At 33.5% G+C, this 18825-nt stretch overlaps 1 protein-coding gene across 1 annotated transcript in view; it reads right to left on the bottom strand.

Annotated features, from left to right (window-relative positions):
- The window catches only part of BAZ2B (bromodomain adjacent to zinc finger domain 2B), a 186122-nt gene that overhangs the window by 83538 nt on the left and 83759 nt on the right, over positions 1–18825 (bottom strand). Inside the window, 7 exon segments of the mRNA XM_019457313.2 lie at positions 6434–6535; positions 6786–6894; positions 7679–7739; positions 8929–9222; positions 10818–11421; positions 16593–16991; positions 17765–17968. Of these exon segments, the coding sequence (XP_019312858.2) occupies positions 6434–6535; positions 6786–6894; positions 7679–7739; positions 8929–9222; positions 10818–11421; positions 16593–16991; positions 17765–17968 (1773 nt within the window).

The raw sequence follows: 18825 nt of genomic DNA, 5'->3' as shown, positions 1-18825 counted from the left end.
ACTGGCAGCTAATGTCAATTTGTGGTTTACCAGCAATATGTTCAAGTTTTAATGAAATGTATTCTCAAGTCTCATTCCTGCTTCAATTTTATATCAGAGTTTATCTTTATTTTTGTTTTGTTGCTCCCATTGTGTTTGATTTTACATACTTGTAGGCTGACTTATTTAGGGGATAAAGAGTATGTAAGTAAAAGAAGAAAACCAGTCCACCAAAAGTCAATTCACTGAGTAATCTATTTGCCAAGTCACTGATTTTGTTTTTGTTTTTGTTTTTGTTTTTTTTAAGTTTTTATATCACCAAGACTTTGCTGCAGCAATTTCGGCATGGATTTGCAGTGCTGGGCCACTAAAAGTCAATTTCCCATGTTAATATTGGAGATGCCTAATACTTCTCCAATGCTCAATGTTATATAAGTGAATGGATAAATTTTACTCTTATTTTTCTGGATTGGGACCTATTTCTCTATTCCAGTCTTTGACTCTGGTAGTAAAACAGCTGAGGTGAAGATTTTAAAGCTGGAGTAAGATATTTGATCTGTCAATTTTAGGTTTGTTAGTCATTCAGTGAATTGATCATTTACCAAATTGATTTCAGGCTAGTTTTCAGTAAATTTAACCACAGTTCAAGTAAACAAAACTGATGTTTTCACTACTTTTTCTTTGTAAGTGTACTTTCAGAATACTTTACTTCCCAATAATTAGTTTATAAAAAAGCTTTTAGAATGTGATACCTAAAAGGGAATTGATCTTAAAGACCTATGGTATATATACTGCACATCACAGGTGAGGATACTAAGGCCTAGAAAAGTAGGTTTCAGTTTTTCAAAGCAACATAGGATGCTGAATTATCCTGACAGGAGTCTAAGAAAAAATCTTAAGAGCACAGGCAAAGTGAGGCATCAAATATTTTTGACAGGACTTCCTATTTTAAGAAAACACTAAAGCTAGTATCATGAGAAAAATCAAAGTTCTGTTGAATTTCCTTATGCTTATTTCATAATTTAGCATTATGTCTATATTTGGCTACTTTATGGTGCCAGAAGCAGGTAGTGAGAACTTTATGTACCATGAACTTTACAGCATTAGGGATTCTTAATCCACTGTAATCATACAGTTTATTAATATCATACACTAAATAGCATTTCAAAGATGTGAAAGAGTAAGATTATCTCCTGGGAGATGGGTATCACCTATTAAAAACCAGTGAGAAAGATGTGGTTTGATACAATTGTTCCACAAGGCTGGCCCTGCTTTCCAGTTACTCACAGTAGGTTACCCTCTAAGAGTCACGACCTTCAAATACTTCCTTAACTCCACACTTGGATTCATACGGTTGGCCTCCTAGTATAGGCCCTTGCCTAGCCATCAGAAATCCTACCTGGTAGATTAGTGACATAAATTTTCAGTATTTTAGATTTCTGGTACTGATCTTTCATGTTCTCAGTGTCCATATAGCCCCACAGCTATGTTGCATTAGGTGTGACAGTTAACAGCAGAGTTGAATTAGAACCCTGGTTGCTGACTCCCAATCTTTTGTTCTTTACTTATATGAAATAATTACCAGCATTATAATCTTTGCCAGAGACTGTATGTTGTCTGCTTTATTGTGAAGTGTCCCTAAATTCCTTACTAATAAAACCCTGATTTTAACTTGATAGCATTGTACTTAGTGTTTTACCTCTTTAAGCCAGTAATCATAACTTTTATTTCTTTTGTACTTTTTAGTTTCTCTACAAACACTTGCTTTGTTTTGTTTTTTCAAAGCCAGGCCTTCAAGTTCACTTCTGTAGTGAAATGTGTTCACCGTTTTCTTTATGGTAAATGCCTTTAAGGAAAATTTACCTTGGGGAAAAATGCCTGGCACATTAAGTATTTGCCACAAATATTTATTGATTAAATGACTAAGAAAAATGGTTCTTTTCAGTAAGAACAATAAATATCTTTCTTTTCTCATGGTCTTATGCCATTAAAATATATATATATATATATATATATATATATATATATATATATATATATCTTTTAAAAATATATACATCTCAAATAGAAAAGCAATATTTTCTAAGTCACTTTTAACTCGTTCCTTCTGTGCATCGTTCTTTTTCTTTTTTTTTTTTTTTTTACAGCCTGAATACAGTAAACATTCATTAGTCTATGCATGTGAACATACTGGTTGAAAAATAATTTTATCATTATACTTATGCTTAAATGTTTTTTCTCTGCAGTTCACAACAATACTTTTCAAAGTAGATTATCATATATTTCAAATAATCTATGTCATTAATAATTTATTGTGAAGCCTTCATATATTCCTAATAAAATATGAATACTCTTTTACCTAAATATAATATTTAGGTAAATAAAAATCTTATTTTATATTTACCAACGTATGCCTAGCTCATCCTTACTTTTTATTATCCTGACACCCAAAACCAAAATAAAATGAAAACAATGACAAACGTTAGGTTCAATAAGTTCTTTATAATGTGATGAAGCAGAAATCTATAAAAAATTTATTTACCTTATACTCTTTTCAAAAGGGTTTCACTGACTAACATAGAAGGTAGCCAGCTAGTAAACCATGGCCTTATAATATTGTTCATTTTGTTCCATGAAGCCTATTATCCCTAAAATCACAGTTTTTATAGAAGCCTGTAGGAAGTGTTTGACATGTAAGTATCAATAGATACTGACAAGTAGCTGATTCTATAAATATTTACCACATTTATAGACTGAAATAAATAACACTGATAATGAATAGAGTCTTTTCTCACCATCTCTTGTGTCAACTCTGATTTAAAGGCTTTTCTTTACTTTAAAAAAATATTTTTTTAACATTTATTTATTTTTAAGAGAGAGAGAGTGCAAGTGGGGGAGGAGCAGAGAGAGAAAGGGAGACACAGAATCCGAAGCAGGCTCCAGGCTCTGAGATGTCAGCATAGAGCCCAACATGGGGCTCAAACTCACAGTGAGATCATGACCTGAGCTGAAGTCGGATGCTTAACTGACTGAGCCACCCAGGCACCCTGCTTTCTTATTTTTGAAAGTAATCATTAGATTGTCCTTTAATGATGAATTTACTTAAATTTCAATAAATGTAAGTTCTCATACCTCTCATCCCACTGTATTATATCCAAAGTTAGTCAATATTTTCAGATGCTTGCTGTTAATAAATATATGCATACTCTCTCTTAAGTTCAGAAATAATCTTGAGTTGAAAAATAACTGCTACAAAAAAACCATGGTTCTCTACTGCAGACTCGAATTATCTTCTAGTAGAAACTCCATTAATTTCATTTGTAAAAAAAATATAGAGCTTTGCATTACCACTGTTGAAATTTTTGAAATGCCTTGAGCAAAATAACAACTTACAGAACTAATATTGGATACTTTTGATAAGTTTAAGAGGAAAAGGAAAAATATGATGGAGAAAGTTTATTTTTCCAATGCAAATGTTTAGGAAAGGGACTAAGAATAGCAATGAATCTGCAAATATTAAACACCCAAAATAGATAAATGGGGCTTGGAAAACTGTAGCAGTAATATCTGAAATCATTATGTACAACTTCCATGCCTTTGGAAAACTGAATGCTTACCTTTATTAGAAGGGATTGAAGTATTTATTTATTTTTTTTAAGTTTATTTATTTATTTTGAGAGAGAGAGAGAGAGCATGAGCATGGGAAGAGCAGAGAAAGAAAAAGGAAAGAAAAAAGAAAGAGAGAGAGAGAGAGAGAGAGAGAGAGAGAGAGAGAGAGAGAGAATCCCAAACAGGGTCCACACTAACAGCACAGAGCCTGACGTGGGGTTCGAACTCACAAACCACGGGATCATGACTTAAGCCAAAACCAACAGTCGGACACTTAACTGACCGAGTCACCCAGGCGCACCATATGTATTTATTTAATTGAAAGTTGCTTTTCACGTTGTATGTAATACAAGCAAATTTAGAAAATGTGAAACTTGTAAGAAGTAAAAAGAAAAAAAATGATCCATTGTATCACCAATCATTACATCTATCATTAAAATTTTGACAAATTTCTTCTCAGTCTTTCCAATATGCAGTTTTGTTTTTCAGTATATATACAGTCATCATTCCCTTTCTAGAATTTGTATAAAGGCAGACATATTGTAAACACATACAGATCATCTCTGCATAGCAACAGTGGCTTGGACAAACTATATTTTACATCTTCTACAAAGTTTAGGCATATCAAATTATTACAGATCATAGTTTCTCTAACAAAAATCTATAATCTTTGTTCATTTTCATAGAAAATTTTACATAATTATATACATTTCTAATTACCTATATCTTATACATTTTGATCATATATGGAAATGTATACGGTTCTACAACTGTATGTACTATATGTATCTCTAATTAACTAAACTTTTTTGGGTTACTTACCTTTAATTTTTGTTCTCTGAAAGTATCTTAAAACGAATCCAACTTCCTAATTTTTTTAAACTGACAGAAGTGCTCTCAAAATTGCTAATATTTTCCCTGAGCAATCTACTGAAATGTTGGCAGCTTAACATATTCTAGATTTAGTAATTCATCATATTTCCTTGATGAATTGATCTCTCAACAAAGCAATATGCATTTGGAAAACACTGATTATGCTTAATAAAAAGTGAATGGATGTCAAAGAACATTTTACTCTGCTTAATGAGGCTTTATAGATTAAGTCTAATTATCACTGATACAAAACTAAAAATCCTTTATGTATTGAACAGTAATTAGCTTTTCTCTCAGAACAAAAATCTATTTAACTTAAAAACATAAGGATATCTTTGGCAGAAATAAGACAAGTAAAGATTTGATAACATGAGCCAAAAGATTAAAGAATGATTCGAATTTTTAAATAAATTATTGTCTTCTAACATTTTTTTGTGACAAGAAACTGATCCAGCATATATGGAAGTGGGTAAAATAACTCCAAAATTCTGAAAATCTGTTTGGTGGCAGATTTAGTTTAAGTTAAACATTTTTTTAAGTTTAAAAAATAAAAAGAGAAAAATTCTAGAATATATTTCAGGAAAGAAGCTAAACCTCAAATAAATCTATTTTGGCATTTTAGAATTACCAGGAAAGAAACAAGTGGACTTGGACATAACTTGTCCCTTAAAAAGTCATGGACAATAATAAAAAATAGGTAATGGGTTGAATGTAAAAGAACACTGTTAGAAACCCTGAGTTCTAGTTATGTCTCTGCCTGGTTGAGACTATGATCCTGGAAAATTCCCCTAATCTTTGAGCTCTCAAAATAAATCTCCTGCAGAATTAGGAAGGCCTTTCTTATTTCTCTAACTATAAAATTAGAGGGTAAGATATGATGGAAAAACTGCCCACTCACACTAGAAAATATTTATTGCCAGAAAAAAATTTCTTTCTGTGCATTATAATGGGCCAAAAGGGAGAAAGATTCAATCAAGAAAGAAAATATCAACTGCAGTTGGCTGAGCAATTTAACCTTTTGAAACATTTTCATGCATATGATCTCATTTAACCTCACCATAATCCTAGGAGGCAGAAGTAAAATTATTATTGCCTTTATTTTGCGGACAAAGAAATTGAGGAAAAGGGGGCATTATTCTGATGTTGTTTGAAATCACAGAACTATTTCATGGGTGAACAAGTATGGTCTCCTCACTCCTTAACTAGGACCTCTTACAATGGAGCCGATAAAGTTAAAGCGAAAAGTTAACCATATGCAGCTGAATCCAAGTAAGAAACAAAAGCAAAACAATAAAGGAAACATATAGGAAATGAAGTCTCTACAGTGGGTTCTTTGTGCTGATTGGTAAGGCTGTATACTTAACTCATAAGCAAAAAGGGAGTTATGGTGATATTTTCAGAAATGTATATAATTAACTAAAAAATTAAATTTCTGTAAAAAGCAGAAATTTTACATCCCTAATATTAAGGAACCTCCCTCCCTCCCTCTGCCCACCCCCCCCACCGTAAAAATGGATCATGTAGCATGGCATAATCAGATGGACAAGATCTTTCAAAAAAACTAAGGCATATTTTTATTCCCTTCTGGACTGACTTCCAACAGCATGTTTTTCCTATTCAAATTAATTTACCTTTCAGTCAGTTTACCTTTCAGGGAACTAATGTTTTCCTATATTTCATGTGAACACGCAGATACTTTTATACCTGTATAAATTATAAAACTGTTGACAAAATTAATAAACAGGAAAAATTTTACTTAAAAAATTTGAAAAAGAAATCTGTTATGTCAAAGCTCCTTGTTACTGGAATACAGTGGATTGAAGCCTTGGTGTGTGTTAACCACAAAGTTATATGTATAGCTGTATGAATTAACTAACAAAAGGCAATGCTCCAGAGTGTAGTGAAATTTACTTCATTTAGGTTATGGTACTACGTTTTGTTTTAAAGACTGTACTTTTTAAAAAGTGGATACCTGCGGTCCATCTCTGGCTTCATAGAAGTCACCCACTCTTATTTTTGCACTGAAGCTGAAATTGTCCCTTGAGATATCCATTATTCCATTTCTGCTGAGATACTGAAAAAATCACATATTTTTCCACTTCAGGTTTTAATAATTACAACCCAGCTTTGATGTATAGCTTTCTTCAGGACACTAATGTTTTGCATATTCTAGCAAGGGGCTATGGGTTTAGAGAAGATCACTTTAGGTTAAGTACATTAGTCTCATACAAGAGAATATTTTCTGAGAAAGGAGAGCACTTTTTCTTTCCCATAAACATGCGTAATAGGCACCAAATGTATGTTATTTGGTGAAAAGTATGTACCTTTATTACTTCAGGGTATTGCCTAAGTTTCTTTCCACATGGAGCATAATACGCTACTTCTCCTTGAAGGCGCCCTCCAAAGTTTCTTATTCTTGTCTCTCTTTGCCAGCTACACATAACAGAAATGAGGGTTATAACATATTTAATTTTAAGAAAGCTTTTTTTAAAAAAAATTAAGAACACATGCTTTTTAGACAGCAGGAAAAATACAAATAAAAGAAATATAAGTCCCTAATCATACGACTCAGATACATTTATCATTATTTTGATTAACTAAGTAATTCAATGAAAAATTAATCAGACCCAATTTACAAATATTAAACTCCATTAAATTTCTTAGAAATCGTTAACTGGTATTACTTTGGGTTTTCAGACCAATTCAGTAATGTGTCAAGGTGTACTGATGTTTTACACCTGAAAAGCTTTAAGTGGAAAGAGTAAAGTGAACTTGGCTCCCTGCTCCTCGGGGATCATGTACTTCTAATGTAAACAGTCTCAGTTCCACCTAAACCATTTTAGCCAAACTCTGGGCAAGTCCCCCCAGTTTTGCCACAGTGGCTTTTACTGTCCTTTAACCCCATCTTCACAAAATCCTCTTATACTCTTAACTGTGTCCCAGCCCTTTGCCAATGACTCTCTCTTGCTTGCTTCTTTTCAGTCCTAGTCCCACCTGACTGTGTGATTCCATTCCAGATGCGCCATACCTAAACACTGCAGTTCGGCTGAATTTCAGTTTTCTAATATATTAACTTCTTTGCCCTTTGCTCTGGCTCTTCTGCTCTAATGAATACCATGCAGTCTATTCAGTTCTTTTACTAACAGCAGAGAGTGAGAAATCAAACATGCACACATATGTGGAGGAAAGGCAACGAGAGAAATCCTACTTTGCATACCCATATTCCAAAGGAATACGCAGCTCACGCTCATCTGTTACTCTTCGCCTTTTGGAAGTGCCTTCAAGAAAATTCAGCCAGTTAACATAACAGATTAGCTTGTACAGATGATAATTTTTTGATAGTTTTGAAAATTTTCTTTAAATAATATATCTTAATGACTTGAATCATTTAATGTCTTTCTGCAACTTGTAGGTTATTTTTAGATGATTTTCAATAAAACACTGTATCAAATAGAGGCCTTTTTTCCTTCTTTGGTCTGCATGACAGAATAACTGGTCTTTCTAAAGAAAATACAATGGAAGACAAAAATACGTAGCTTTCCTCTCATTTTGTATTTAAAGAAATAGCTAAAGAAGGAGGAAGAAAATAGAAGACAGAGGTTTCAGAAAACCAGATACAGTTGTTTTCTTTGAGAATATGACTTTTTAAGATGCTGAAAAATTTCAACAGCTGGCTCATACACTTAAAAATACTATACATCTATGTTCGTATAAATCCATAGTCAAAACTACTACCAGGTCTTTAAACCTAAGGGACAAATAGGATTATGATTACATGTAAAATTCTTTATAGACAATGACTAAGTTTCACAAATGCAAATACACGCCTCTTAAATTAGCAGACTATCATACTGGACTGTGGCAAATGAAAGCAAAACCAGACATTTGTAAGAAAAGAGTGAAATAAATAAAACAACATGATATTTTACTATATATCTCTATATTTCCTTAGCTACCAAAATAGAAATAAAAAGTCCTTTTGGAATTCATGTAAAAACTTTTAATGAAGACCTCTGGAAGTTTATAAAAGATCAAATAGAAAAAAAAAAGATGTGGCATGTTAATGAAATAATAATGCTACTCACTAATACAAATGATATTTGGCTATATGTTGGACAGATATGCAATTGTATCTTAAGTAACCAAGTGAGCTCATTTTTATAAAGTACAAAAAAAGTCCAACTATCCATCAAATTCTAAATTCTAGAAGCATAAACTGAATACCAAAGCAGGAAAGTATTCAAAATCAAGAACTGTCATCAATCGTGTTCTTAAATTGGAAACACAGAAAAAAAAAATGGTAATGGGTCATATCCTTTGAAAATACACATGGACCTTTCTTAGCCAACCTCAAATCTAGCTGTCACGCTTGAGTCCAATGAGATCATCCCCAGAAAACTGTATAAATAAGAGTTCTTGCTATGGTTTGACTTCTACTTTACAATAATAAAAATAAAGTATAGGTACCAGAGTGTGGACTTGAAGTAAGTGTGGAAGAAGGTGTGCCAAGAAAAGCAGGTGACTGGGATTCAGAACATAAGGCAGCAGGAGCAGAGCCTGGGGCTTTTGCTATGTGGAGGTTACGAGGTGTTGGGTGAGCAGTGAGACTGATGGAAGGGCTTTTGACAGAGGAAGTTGTTTTATTCAGTTTCATTGACGTTTTCTCTCCTTCAGTATCACTATCTGATTCATCTTGGTCTTTATCATCATCATCATCTTCTTCTGATCCTTCTGTATCTGATTCTGAATTACTATCTGATTCTGGGAAGTAAAAGAAGCATTCGTATATTATAACTAGATAATCACCAACATTTGCAGTTTGTATCTAAATGGGATAGTTTAGGAATCAGAATCTGTGATTGAACTCAACTGAGCAACTTTCCTAAAGACTTAATGTAAAAATTACTATCTAACAATCTATTTGAGTACAATGTATGCAGACTACAAATCCTCAAAATTCATTAAAAGTATCAGCTTTACTCAACTCTTTAATCATAAAACAGTTCTTCTCACATGGCACTATTCACATGATGAGTTCTGCTTAGTGGCTTCAAAATCACTTTTAATTTAATATAGAAACTAAGGTATAGAGGGAATAGAATTGATTATTTAAATTAATAGATTCCAATAGCTTTAGAAGTATACTAGGTTCAGTATGAGGAAGAGAAGTCTGGAACTACCATCATTCTTTCATCTGGACTTCGAGGTAAAAGAAAACCATTTTCTTAGAGATTCTTGACTTTTCAGGCTGCAGTTATTCTATTTAGGTGCACGATTTCATCAGGCTTCACCAAAGACCAGGTTACAGATATAATTATGTGTGATCACTTAATGGTTTAATAATTTAAGTTTGTTCTAGCAATGTAGTTCTATAAAAGTATCTCTTCCTATAGATATGTATAATCTACTCCTGGATTAAACTTGATAAACGCATGCCTGATGCTTGGAATGTATCTTAAAGGTTCCCAGAATAACAGCTTTTGTGGAATCTGCCTATGTTGAAATTTGTTATAAAAACTGTCTTCAAAAGTTATTAATAATGGTAGTCATATTCTATCATGTAAAGTTGTGTTTATGGGAATCCCAGGAAAAAATATTATCAGGAAAAGCTGTTCTTACACTGAGCGACTTTAGATACTTTAAGTTGTATAACTGACTATATTTTCCTATTTATATTGGTAGCTAAAAAATTTACCATTGGACTTGTGGAGGGTCAGTAATAAGTCCAAATATTTTTTATAATATGTATTTCATTTTTGTATTTAAGATTTAAACTATCTTATATTTTATGCTTCCAATCTTCTGTGGAACAAGGAGGAGAGTTAAGGAGAAGAAAAACAGAAAGAAGTTTTAAAAAATACTAGAAAGCGAATTAAAAAATAAAATCAAGGAGTACTCTACTTGTTATTATACAAATTCTGTGTTGCTAATGGACAATCATAGGGATTTAGGTTTTTAGCACTTTCTAAATGACTGTGACTACAATTGTACCTCAGTGAAAATACCTGCTGCAACACTTAAACAGGTAGCAGAAGAGATGAAAAAGAAAAGACAAATGAGTGGTCATGAATTAAATGAAAATTAAGCCAAGTTTGTGATTTCTTAATTCCTGCATCATTTATATTCATTTAAAGTTATTTGTTTAATGTTAAATGAATAACAAAGCTGAGAATTTAACTAGGATTTCCAATTTCAGTTCCTCCTATATTTTACCAGCTCATTACAGAAAGGCACATAGCTGTGGGAAACACAGTGAATGACAATGATTATAAGTCTGTGAACTAAGATCCTCCTTAAAATGTTTTGGTTCAGATAGCATTTACAGAAATACTTCAAATTTAAAAATAAAAAATAACCTGATTGGCTGTCATCAGATTCATCATCTTCATCATCTTCCTCATCTTCTTCATCATCTTCTTCTTCATCCTCATTTGAATCTTCAGAATCTTTACTACTGGGAATGTCTGAATCTGTTCCCCTGAACTGTTCCACTAAAGATTTTGCAGGGTGGGGGTGATGCTGTGTTTTCACTGGGTTTACATTATTGCTAACTGCTCTTTCCTTCCCTTGACTATGCAGTATGGGAGAGGCGGAGGGGGTTACAGCTGTCTGACTGCCAGGGGTTCTTCTCCCACCTGTACTCAAATTTACAGGTGAGGAAAAAGGGGTGCTGCTTGGAGTAGCGATGTTTTCATTAATCTTACTCTGCATTTTAGTTTTGGTAGTAAGTGCTAGAGGAGCTTCTTGAATGACACTCTGAATAACTCCATTTGGTTGGTGATTACCTAAAAGTGCATTTGTCAAGAATGGATTAGGGTGGTTGTTTTCTGACGCCTGTTTTGGATGTGCTGGTGAACTAGAGGTTGCTTTCGGATTTGACAAAGCTGCAATAACCTTCTTCAAGCTCTTGGATGACTCTGGTTTCTTTAACTGTGCTGGGAATGTCTGTTTATATTGTTCCTGTGAAAACAAAAGTTAAAAAACAAAACAACAATGTACCATAAAAACAAAGATTACTTGTATTTGCCTTCCATATCTGACAACGGGTACTCATATACAAATTTAAATCATGATATACAAGTGCTTAAAATTAGTGGCAGTGATGACTAGTTGGTTGCTGAAACTTGGCTAGACATAAAATATATTTAAAATTCAGTTAGTCTTTGTCCCTTCAAAATATAGGTTTCCCCTCTCTCATTACTATGGTCCCCTGTGTCTCAATAATCTAAATTTGAAATGCTGAAAACATCTTTTACTTTTCTTTCTTCCAAGTCAGCCATATTCCTATGTCTTTTGGACTCTTTCATCAGAATATTGCTCATACATAAGCCATACCATCATTTCTTCCCACACAACTCCCAACATATGCTATATCCTCATGTCATTTTTATCTTAATTTAAACTATTTTAGCACCTTGGTCAAAAGCTTTAGTGTCTCCTCTGTCACTGACAACTTTGTAAGGCCTAAATACTTAATTTTGAGCCTCAAGTTACTTTTCAAATTATAACTTTCTAGTCAAACTGTACTATTTGCCATGCCCTGTTCATGTCATACTTCCACCACCTCCGCATTTTGCTATAATCCTTTTCTCTGTGTGAAACGTCCTCCTCTTCTAAATCGCAAGCTGACAAAATCTTGCTCATCCTTCAAAATCCATCCCAAAATGCTTTCCATGTTTGTTCCAGCCAGAAGCACTCATGACTTCTATCCTTTGAACCCCATTACCTCTTATTTGTTACCGGATACTACCTGCAGTATGCATGATATGAAGCTGCTGGGATTGCTGGCTCAACATTGTGTGGAGTCTACCTTGGAGTCCCTTTAGCACATTAACATTAGAAAGAGTATAATAAAACAGTTTAGAAAAAGTACACTTTACCTGGAAAAAAACGATTTGTAAACCATTAAGCTATAAAATTTACATCTGTAAATAAGAAATAAAAACTTATTTGGCTCTCAGAATCTTGATAAGAATAAAACCACATGAACTTTATTAAATTTGTATAATTAAAATAGTACTTAAGTAGAGGGGCGCCTGGGTGGCTCAGTCGGTTAAACGTCCGACTTCGGCTCAGGTCATGATCTCACGGTTCGTGGGTTCGAGCCCCGTGTCGGGCTCTGTGCTGACAGCTCAGAGCCTGGAGCCTGCCTCAGATTCTGTGTCTCCCTCTCTCTCTGCTCCTCCCCCACTCATGATCTGTCTCTCTCTCAAAAATTAAATAAACATTTAAAAAAAATTAAAAAACTTAAGTAGAATGATTAAAGTATTTTAAGTCTAGTGTTGAATTTCAGAAGGTCAAAGTCTGTAACGAAAATGGTTGCCTTAGAATTAAAATCGGTAGCACTGTCAGCATTGAACCTGGGCTCTGAACATTCTAGCCAGCAAAAATTTGTGGTGGGCATTTCAGAGTATAAATGCAGATGGAATGCAATATAGAATAATGTATTAAATCTTTTACAGCAGCAGTGCTAGTAAGCAGTATGCAATTCCTACATAAACTTCTTTATCTTATTTAATATCCTCACTGTATTAGTTTAGAAAATTAAGTTAATTCTTTGTAAACAAAGACTGTCACATAATATTCATACCTAAGGCGATGCTTCACAAAAAGAACATGCTTAATTAGCATTTATTCAGTGATTAAATATGGGAAGTTATACTAAATTGCATTTACCTTTTAAAAATAACTTCATGGCAAAATTCTTGTATAAAATACATTATGTAAAAATGCATTAATATACTTAATTTTACTTAATAGTTTCAATATAAAAATATTGTATATTATATATAAGTATTTATATGTACTGAGATTTCAGCTGAAAAATTTAGTATGTTTTCATTTCTTAGAACAAAATTATGTCATATAATCATTTTGCACTCTTTTTTTATAGGTAGTAAATTTTCCTTCTAAACATAGGATCAAAACAGTCATGAAAACAAAACCTTGTCCTTTAGTTTTATATTTTAATTTTCTGAAATTCATTTTGACTTAATTCTAAAGAATCACTTTCCATATATTGACACCTGAAGGTTTTCAAAAAAACCCCAAAGATCACTGTATTTCACCCTAAGACTTGTATCAGTTACTCTTTTAAAGCAAACATGTTGTCCTTTTTGATACTAGAGGTGGTACATAAAAAGGGAAGTGGGGGGAATTGAGAACTGCACAACAGCAAATGTCTTGCTGCTTTAAGACAGCCACTTAGATGACGAGAGTATGGGAAGGCAGGTTTGAAGCTCTGTGCTTCCTCCAAGTTTTTGCTCCCCCAGCCCTTACCTGAGTCTGCAGTCCACAAAATAAATAAATAAATAAATAAATAAATAAATAAATAAATAAATAAAAATAAAAATAAAAATAAAAATAAAAATAAAAAATCTAAGCAAAACTTGATAAAGAATATTCACTACTGGTATCTATATCCAATTAATGTATATTGATTTGAATTAAATGTCTATATTATAAGGGTATAGAAAGAGCCAATGATTAAATAATACTAAAAAAAAATCATAGACTAGTAGGGGAGGCAGATACATGGCAGGTAACATGAAATAATTGAGACTATCATAGGAATAAACCAAAATTCTGGATGTTAGACTGTCATATAAAGAAAGAGAGCTGATGTAAGAAAAATATTTATAAAATACCCTTTAACTCAATGCTAGGTACCAAGAAAAAGTACACAAAGTCATTTAGAGTTGAGTCTAATATGAATGTCCATTCACATAAAATATTTCCCATGAACTACAATTATCAGTTCAGAAACACCACATTGTTTCATCTTAATCATGGGCTTGGTTTAAGAATGACCTTAAGAATGACCTTGGTTTAAAATCCTTCTGTTCTTTAATTGTTATGCAATGTTAGTGAGGGATTTAATCTCTCTAAGCTTTAGTTTCTTTACCTCACACAATTTTGTAAGCATCACATAAGATCATATGTGTAGGAAGTCTGGCTTGGCCACATTTATTAAGCAAGTGTTTAATAAGTGACTTTCTAACAGGCAGTCATATAAAATTCTTTAAATAAGAAACATTTAAGAAACTCTTTGAAAATTAAGAAACCTTTCAAAATACAAATAACTCCTAATATGCTCTATAATTTATCTTAAAGTAGGATACACATTAATTAAAAATTAAAATAACCCAAACAGTGTAAATTTTAGTTTGCTTAATTTACTCATAGGCAATAATGTGATGCCAGAAATAATACCTCCTTCTGATTGAGCATCACAAATTATCATATGCATGATATTATACCATTGGTCATTCTGTTTAGATCAGTGGTTTTCAAATCTGGCTATACATTTGAAAGCTTTTGATATGTGCAATACCTTGGTCTCAACAGACTAAGAGATTCTGATTTAATTCTTCTAAGGTATTATTCCTTTTTTTAAAGTTTTCCAAGTAATTCTAATGTATCCTTAGGCTTGAGAACTATGCATTTAGATTCTCAACAAAGCCTGATTTGTTCACGTAATTTTACTTTGACCCTGTTCTTAAATTCTTCTCAGTGCAGTAAGAGTTAATGGACAAGGACATTGTAACTTTTTTGAGAAAGGCAGCTATCACAGAGGTTAAGAACAAGGATTCTAGTACTACTGCTTAGATCTGAATTTTAACTCTGTCACTAACTAGCAGTGTGATCTTGGGAGAGTTATTTTTTATGAATCTCAATTTGATTATCTGTAAATGGGCATTATAATATTAGTAGCATTTACAAATGTTAGTGTCCAATGAGTAAATGCATATTCAGCACTTAAAACAACAGCTGGCAAACAGCAAGAGCTTTACAAGTTATCTAATGGGATTAAGAGGTCTAATGATAATTTTTGTAATCAAAAGACAGGATACTTTGTTCAAACATAATATTTTGTCTCTACTCTGGATTGGTTCTAGAATAAATGGCACTGGTCATTTAATTACTAGAATTCTACTAGACATATGAATGTAGACTATGTAGAAATATAAAATCAATAGCAAGAAAATAAAGATGAAAAAATTCTCTGATTATTGGTTCTGGTATTTGTATAAATAAAAATTACTCAAAATATTTTATATTTCATATAGTTGAGTCTAATGTGAATGTCCATTCACATGAAATATTTCCCATGAACTACCATTATCATTTCAGAAACACCAAATTATTTCATCTTAATCATGGGATTTGATACAAGAATGATCTTGGTTTAAAATCCTTCTGCTCTTTACTTGTTATTTAGAACAAGTAAAGACTCAGTCAGGTGAGTGTCCGACTTCAGCTCAGGTCATGATCTCACAGTTCCTGAGTTTGAGCCCTGCATCATGCTCTCTGCAGTCAGTGCAGAGCCTGCTTGAGATCTTCTGTCCTCCTCTCTCTTTGCCCCTCCCCACTTGGGCAGTCAACCGTTCTCTCTCTCTCTCAAAAATAAATAAACATTAAAATAAATGATTCTTCATAAAATCATTTGTTCTCTCTCTCTCTTAAAAATAAATAACATTAAAATAAGTGATTCTTCATAAAGGATTTTTATGTTTGTGGTTGATAAGGTATAGGGCTACAGAGGTAAATGACTCAAGTTCATTTCTTTAAAGAAGAATATATTGATATTAGAAAAAAAGGACATTGATCTTAAAGAAAAGTAATTTGGAGTATATCTTATTCAAATGTATTTCTCCCCTTTCTGCTAAATCATTAAACCTCAGGAAACGATTGTGACACGATTGTGTGCCAAAAATACATTAAGCAGATGTATATGTAAATATAAAATCAGAGAAATCTGATGTGCATATGCTATTCCTGGTAACTAATAAAGTATGAAAATAAGAGTAGAATTTCATTTAAACTAGCATATTGTAAGACTATGTAAAAGCTCTTTTTCTTTTTTTTTTTATTTATTTATTTATTTATTTTTGGGACAGAGAGAGACAGAGCATGAACGGGGGAGGGGCAGAGAGAGAGGGAGACACAGAATCGGAAACAGGCTCCAGGCTCCGAGCCATCAGCCCAGAGCCCGACGCGGGGCTCGAACTCACGGACCGCGAGATCGTGACCTGGCTGAAGTCGGACGCTTAACCGACTGCGCCACCCAGGCGCCCCAAAAAGCTCTTTTTCTAATAATAAAATTATTTTATAAATAATTTTTAACTCACCCGTTTGGATCGCATTTCACTGGTCAAAGGACTAGATTCTTCAGAGGTATTTTTATTCCCTGCTTTAAGTACATCAGGAGAAGAAGGAACTATGAGTTTCATGTAAGTTTCCTTTTTGGCTTGATTTACCAAAGATAAAGGTTTCACATTGGACACCAATCCCGTAGACTGTATTACACTTGTGTGTTTGTTCACAGATTCCTCCTTTGCCTGAGAGCTTTGGAAAATATATGGAAGCTGCTGTGACAAAACCTGAGGCTGCTTCTGCTGGGATTGGAATGATGGGTGAGTCTGGGACTCAGACACAAGAGGTAATGGCTGCTGTATTCTTTTTTCCTGGGCTTTTTCAGTTGCTTTCTGTCCATCTGCTTTTGGGTCTGATATACCATGTAATAGCACCTGTAAATAAAAATAAAAAAGCAACTTCTCAATATCTATTAAAACAAAGAACATCAAGCAGTTGAAGAAAAAGGGTACTTTAAAAAGTTTTTTGGGGCGCCTGGGTGGCTCAGTCGGTTGAGCGTCCAACTTCGGCTCAGGTCATGATCTCTTGGCTTGTGAGTTCGGGCCCCGCCTCGGGCTCTGTGCTGACAGCTCAGAGCCTGGAACCTCTTCAGATTCTGTGTCTTTCTCTCTCTGTCTCTGCCCCTCCCCCGCTCACACTCTGTCTCTCTCTGTCTCTCAAAAATAAATAAACATTAAAAAAAAAAATTAAAAAGTTTTTCTAGTGACTTTAGATAGATATATAAAGCTCACTAAAAAAATACACCAAATGTCCCTTTAAAAATGTTTCTCCAGGGGCGCCTGGGTGGCTCAGTCGGTTAAGCGTCCGACTTCGGCTCAGGTCACCATCTCGCGGTCCGTGAGTTCGAGCCCCGCGTCAGGCTCTGGGCTGATGGCTCGGAGCCTGGAGCCTGCTTCCGATTCTGTGTCTCCCTCTCTCTCTGCCCCTCCCCCGTTCATGCTCTGTCTCTCTCTGTCCCAAAAATGAAAAAATAAACGTTAAAAAAAAAAAAAAAAAATGTTTCTCCATCTCCTATTCTTTCTTGTGCAAATATAAGAACTAACAGCAATGATTAACTTTAAACTTTAGGGACTCTGACAGTCAAGATAAAGCAGTTAATTCCTAAATATGCATAATGTGTGGATACTGCCAATGAAACTGTTTATACCTGGTTGTTACTTTTATGCTGTGCTTCGCTCTCTGAATCAGAATCATCATCTTCACTTTCTTCAATACTTTGATCTTCTTCTTCTTCATCTTCCTCTAGATCATCTGAATCACTACTACTAATGCCTTCACTTGAGGTGTCTGATGATGTACCCGAATCACTATCACTGTTGCTAGAACTTTCCATAGCTTTCTTCCTTGGTTTCTGGATAAAGACAAATTTTTAGCAAGACTTCATTTTTGGAAAAAATTCAAAGTTCAGTAAGAGCTATGATTTTTAATTTTCAAGTGGTATTTCAATTTCAAAATATCACTTTAGAAAAAAGGAAAAAGTCACATGTTGTAAGGGCAATTATTCAATAAATGAATCCAAGTAACTTATCTGATAGGAATTCTCCAATAAAAAATACAGGCTCTGCATGTACGGGATATTAGAAACATCTAGCATATATATAGATCTATTCATATGACGGCCATGCTTCAAAATGTATGACAGATTAAAAAGAGAAATTTACAAAATAATAATTCCAATTATTGTAAGGGTTACAGACACTGAAGTTTCTATTTAGCTTTAGTCTTCTTTTTTATGCAGATGGTGAGTCAGTAGCCAAATATTTACATATAACATGCCAAACATACCCTTCCAGGTGCTGGACAACAATGATGTTTAAGACAGAGCCCTTGCCTTCAAGAAACTTACATTCTAGTGCTGGCGGTGGTAGAATAAATAAAGGACTAATATAAAAGCAAAAAAATTCCATATAGTAGTAAGTACTGTAGAGAAAATAAAATAGGTAGCAAAAGACTTAGGGAGCTGCTCTAGCAAGGAATTTAATTTTTGTATTTCACTTCACAAAAGATAGAAAATATGATAAAGACATTAATTTCTGGAACCTTTAAGGCTCTACAGGAAGAAGAAAATCCAAAATTGATACAAAGTGACATTAGGTCACATTAAAAAAGTTTTGTGTTTAAAGGACAGACAATGGTAGTGCATAAAAAGGAGGGAAAATCATGACATGAATTATAACTAAACAACTATATAACAATGGAAAAGTTAAA

Source organism: Panthera pardus, unplaced genomic scaffold (assembly GCF_024362965.1).
Source record: "Panthera pardus isolate Hobbes unplaced genomic scaffold, ASM2436296v1 HiC_scaffold_10, whole genome shotgun sequence".
NCBI lineage: Eukaryota > Metazoa > Chordata > Mammalia > Carnivora > Felidae > Panthera > Panthera pardus.
This window is presented reverse-complemented; position numbering and strand designations above follow the sequence as displayed.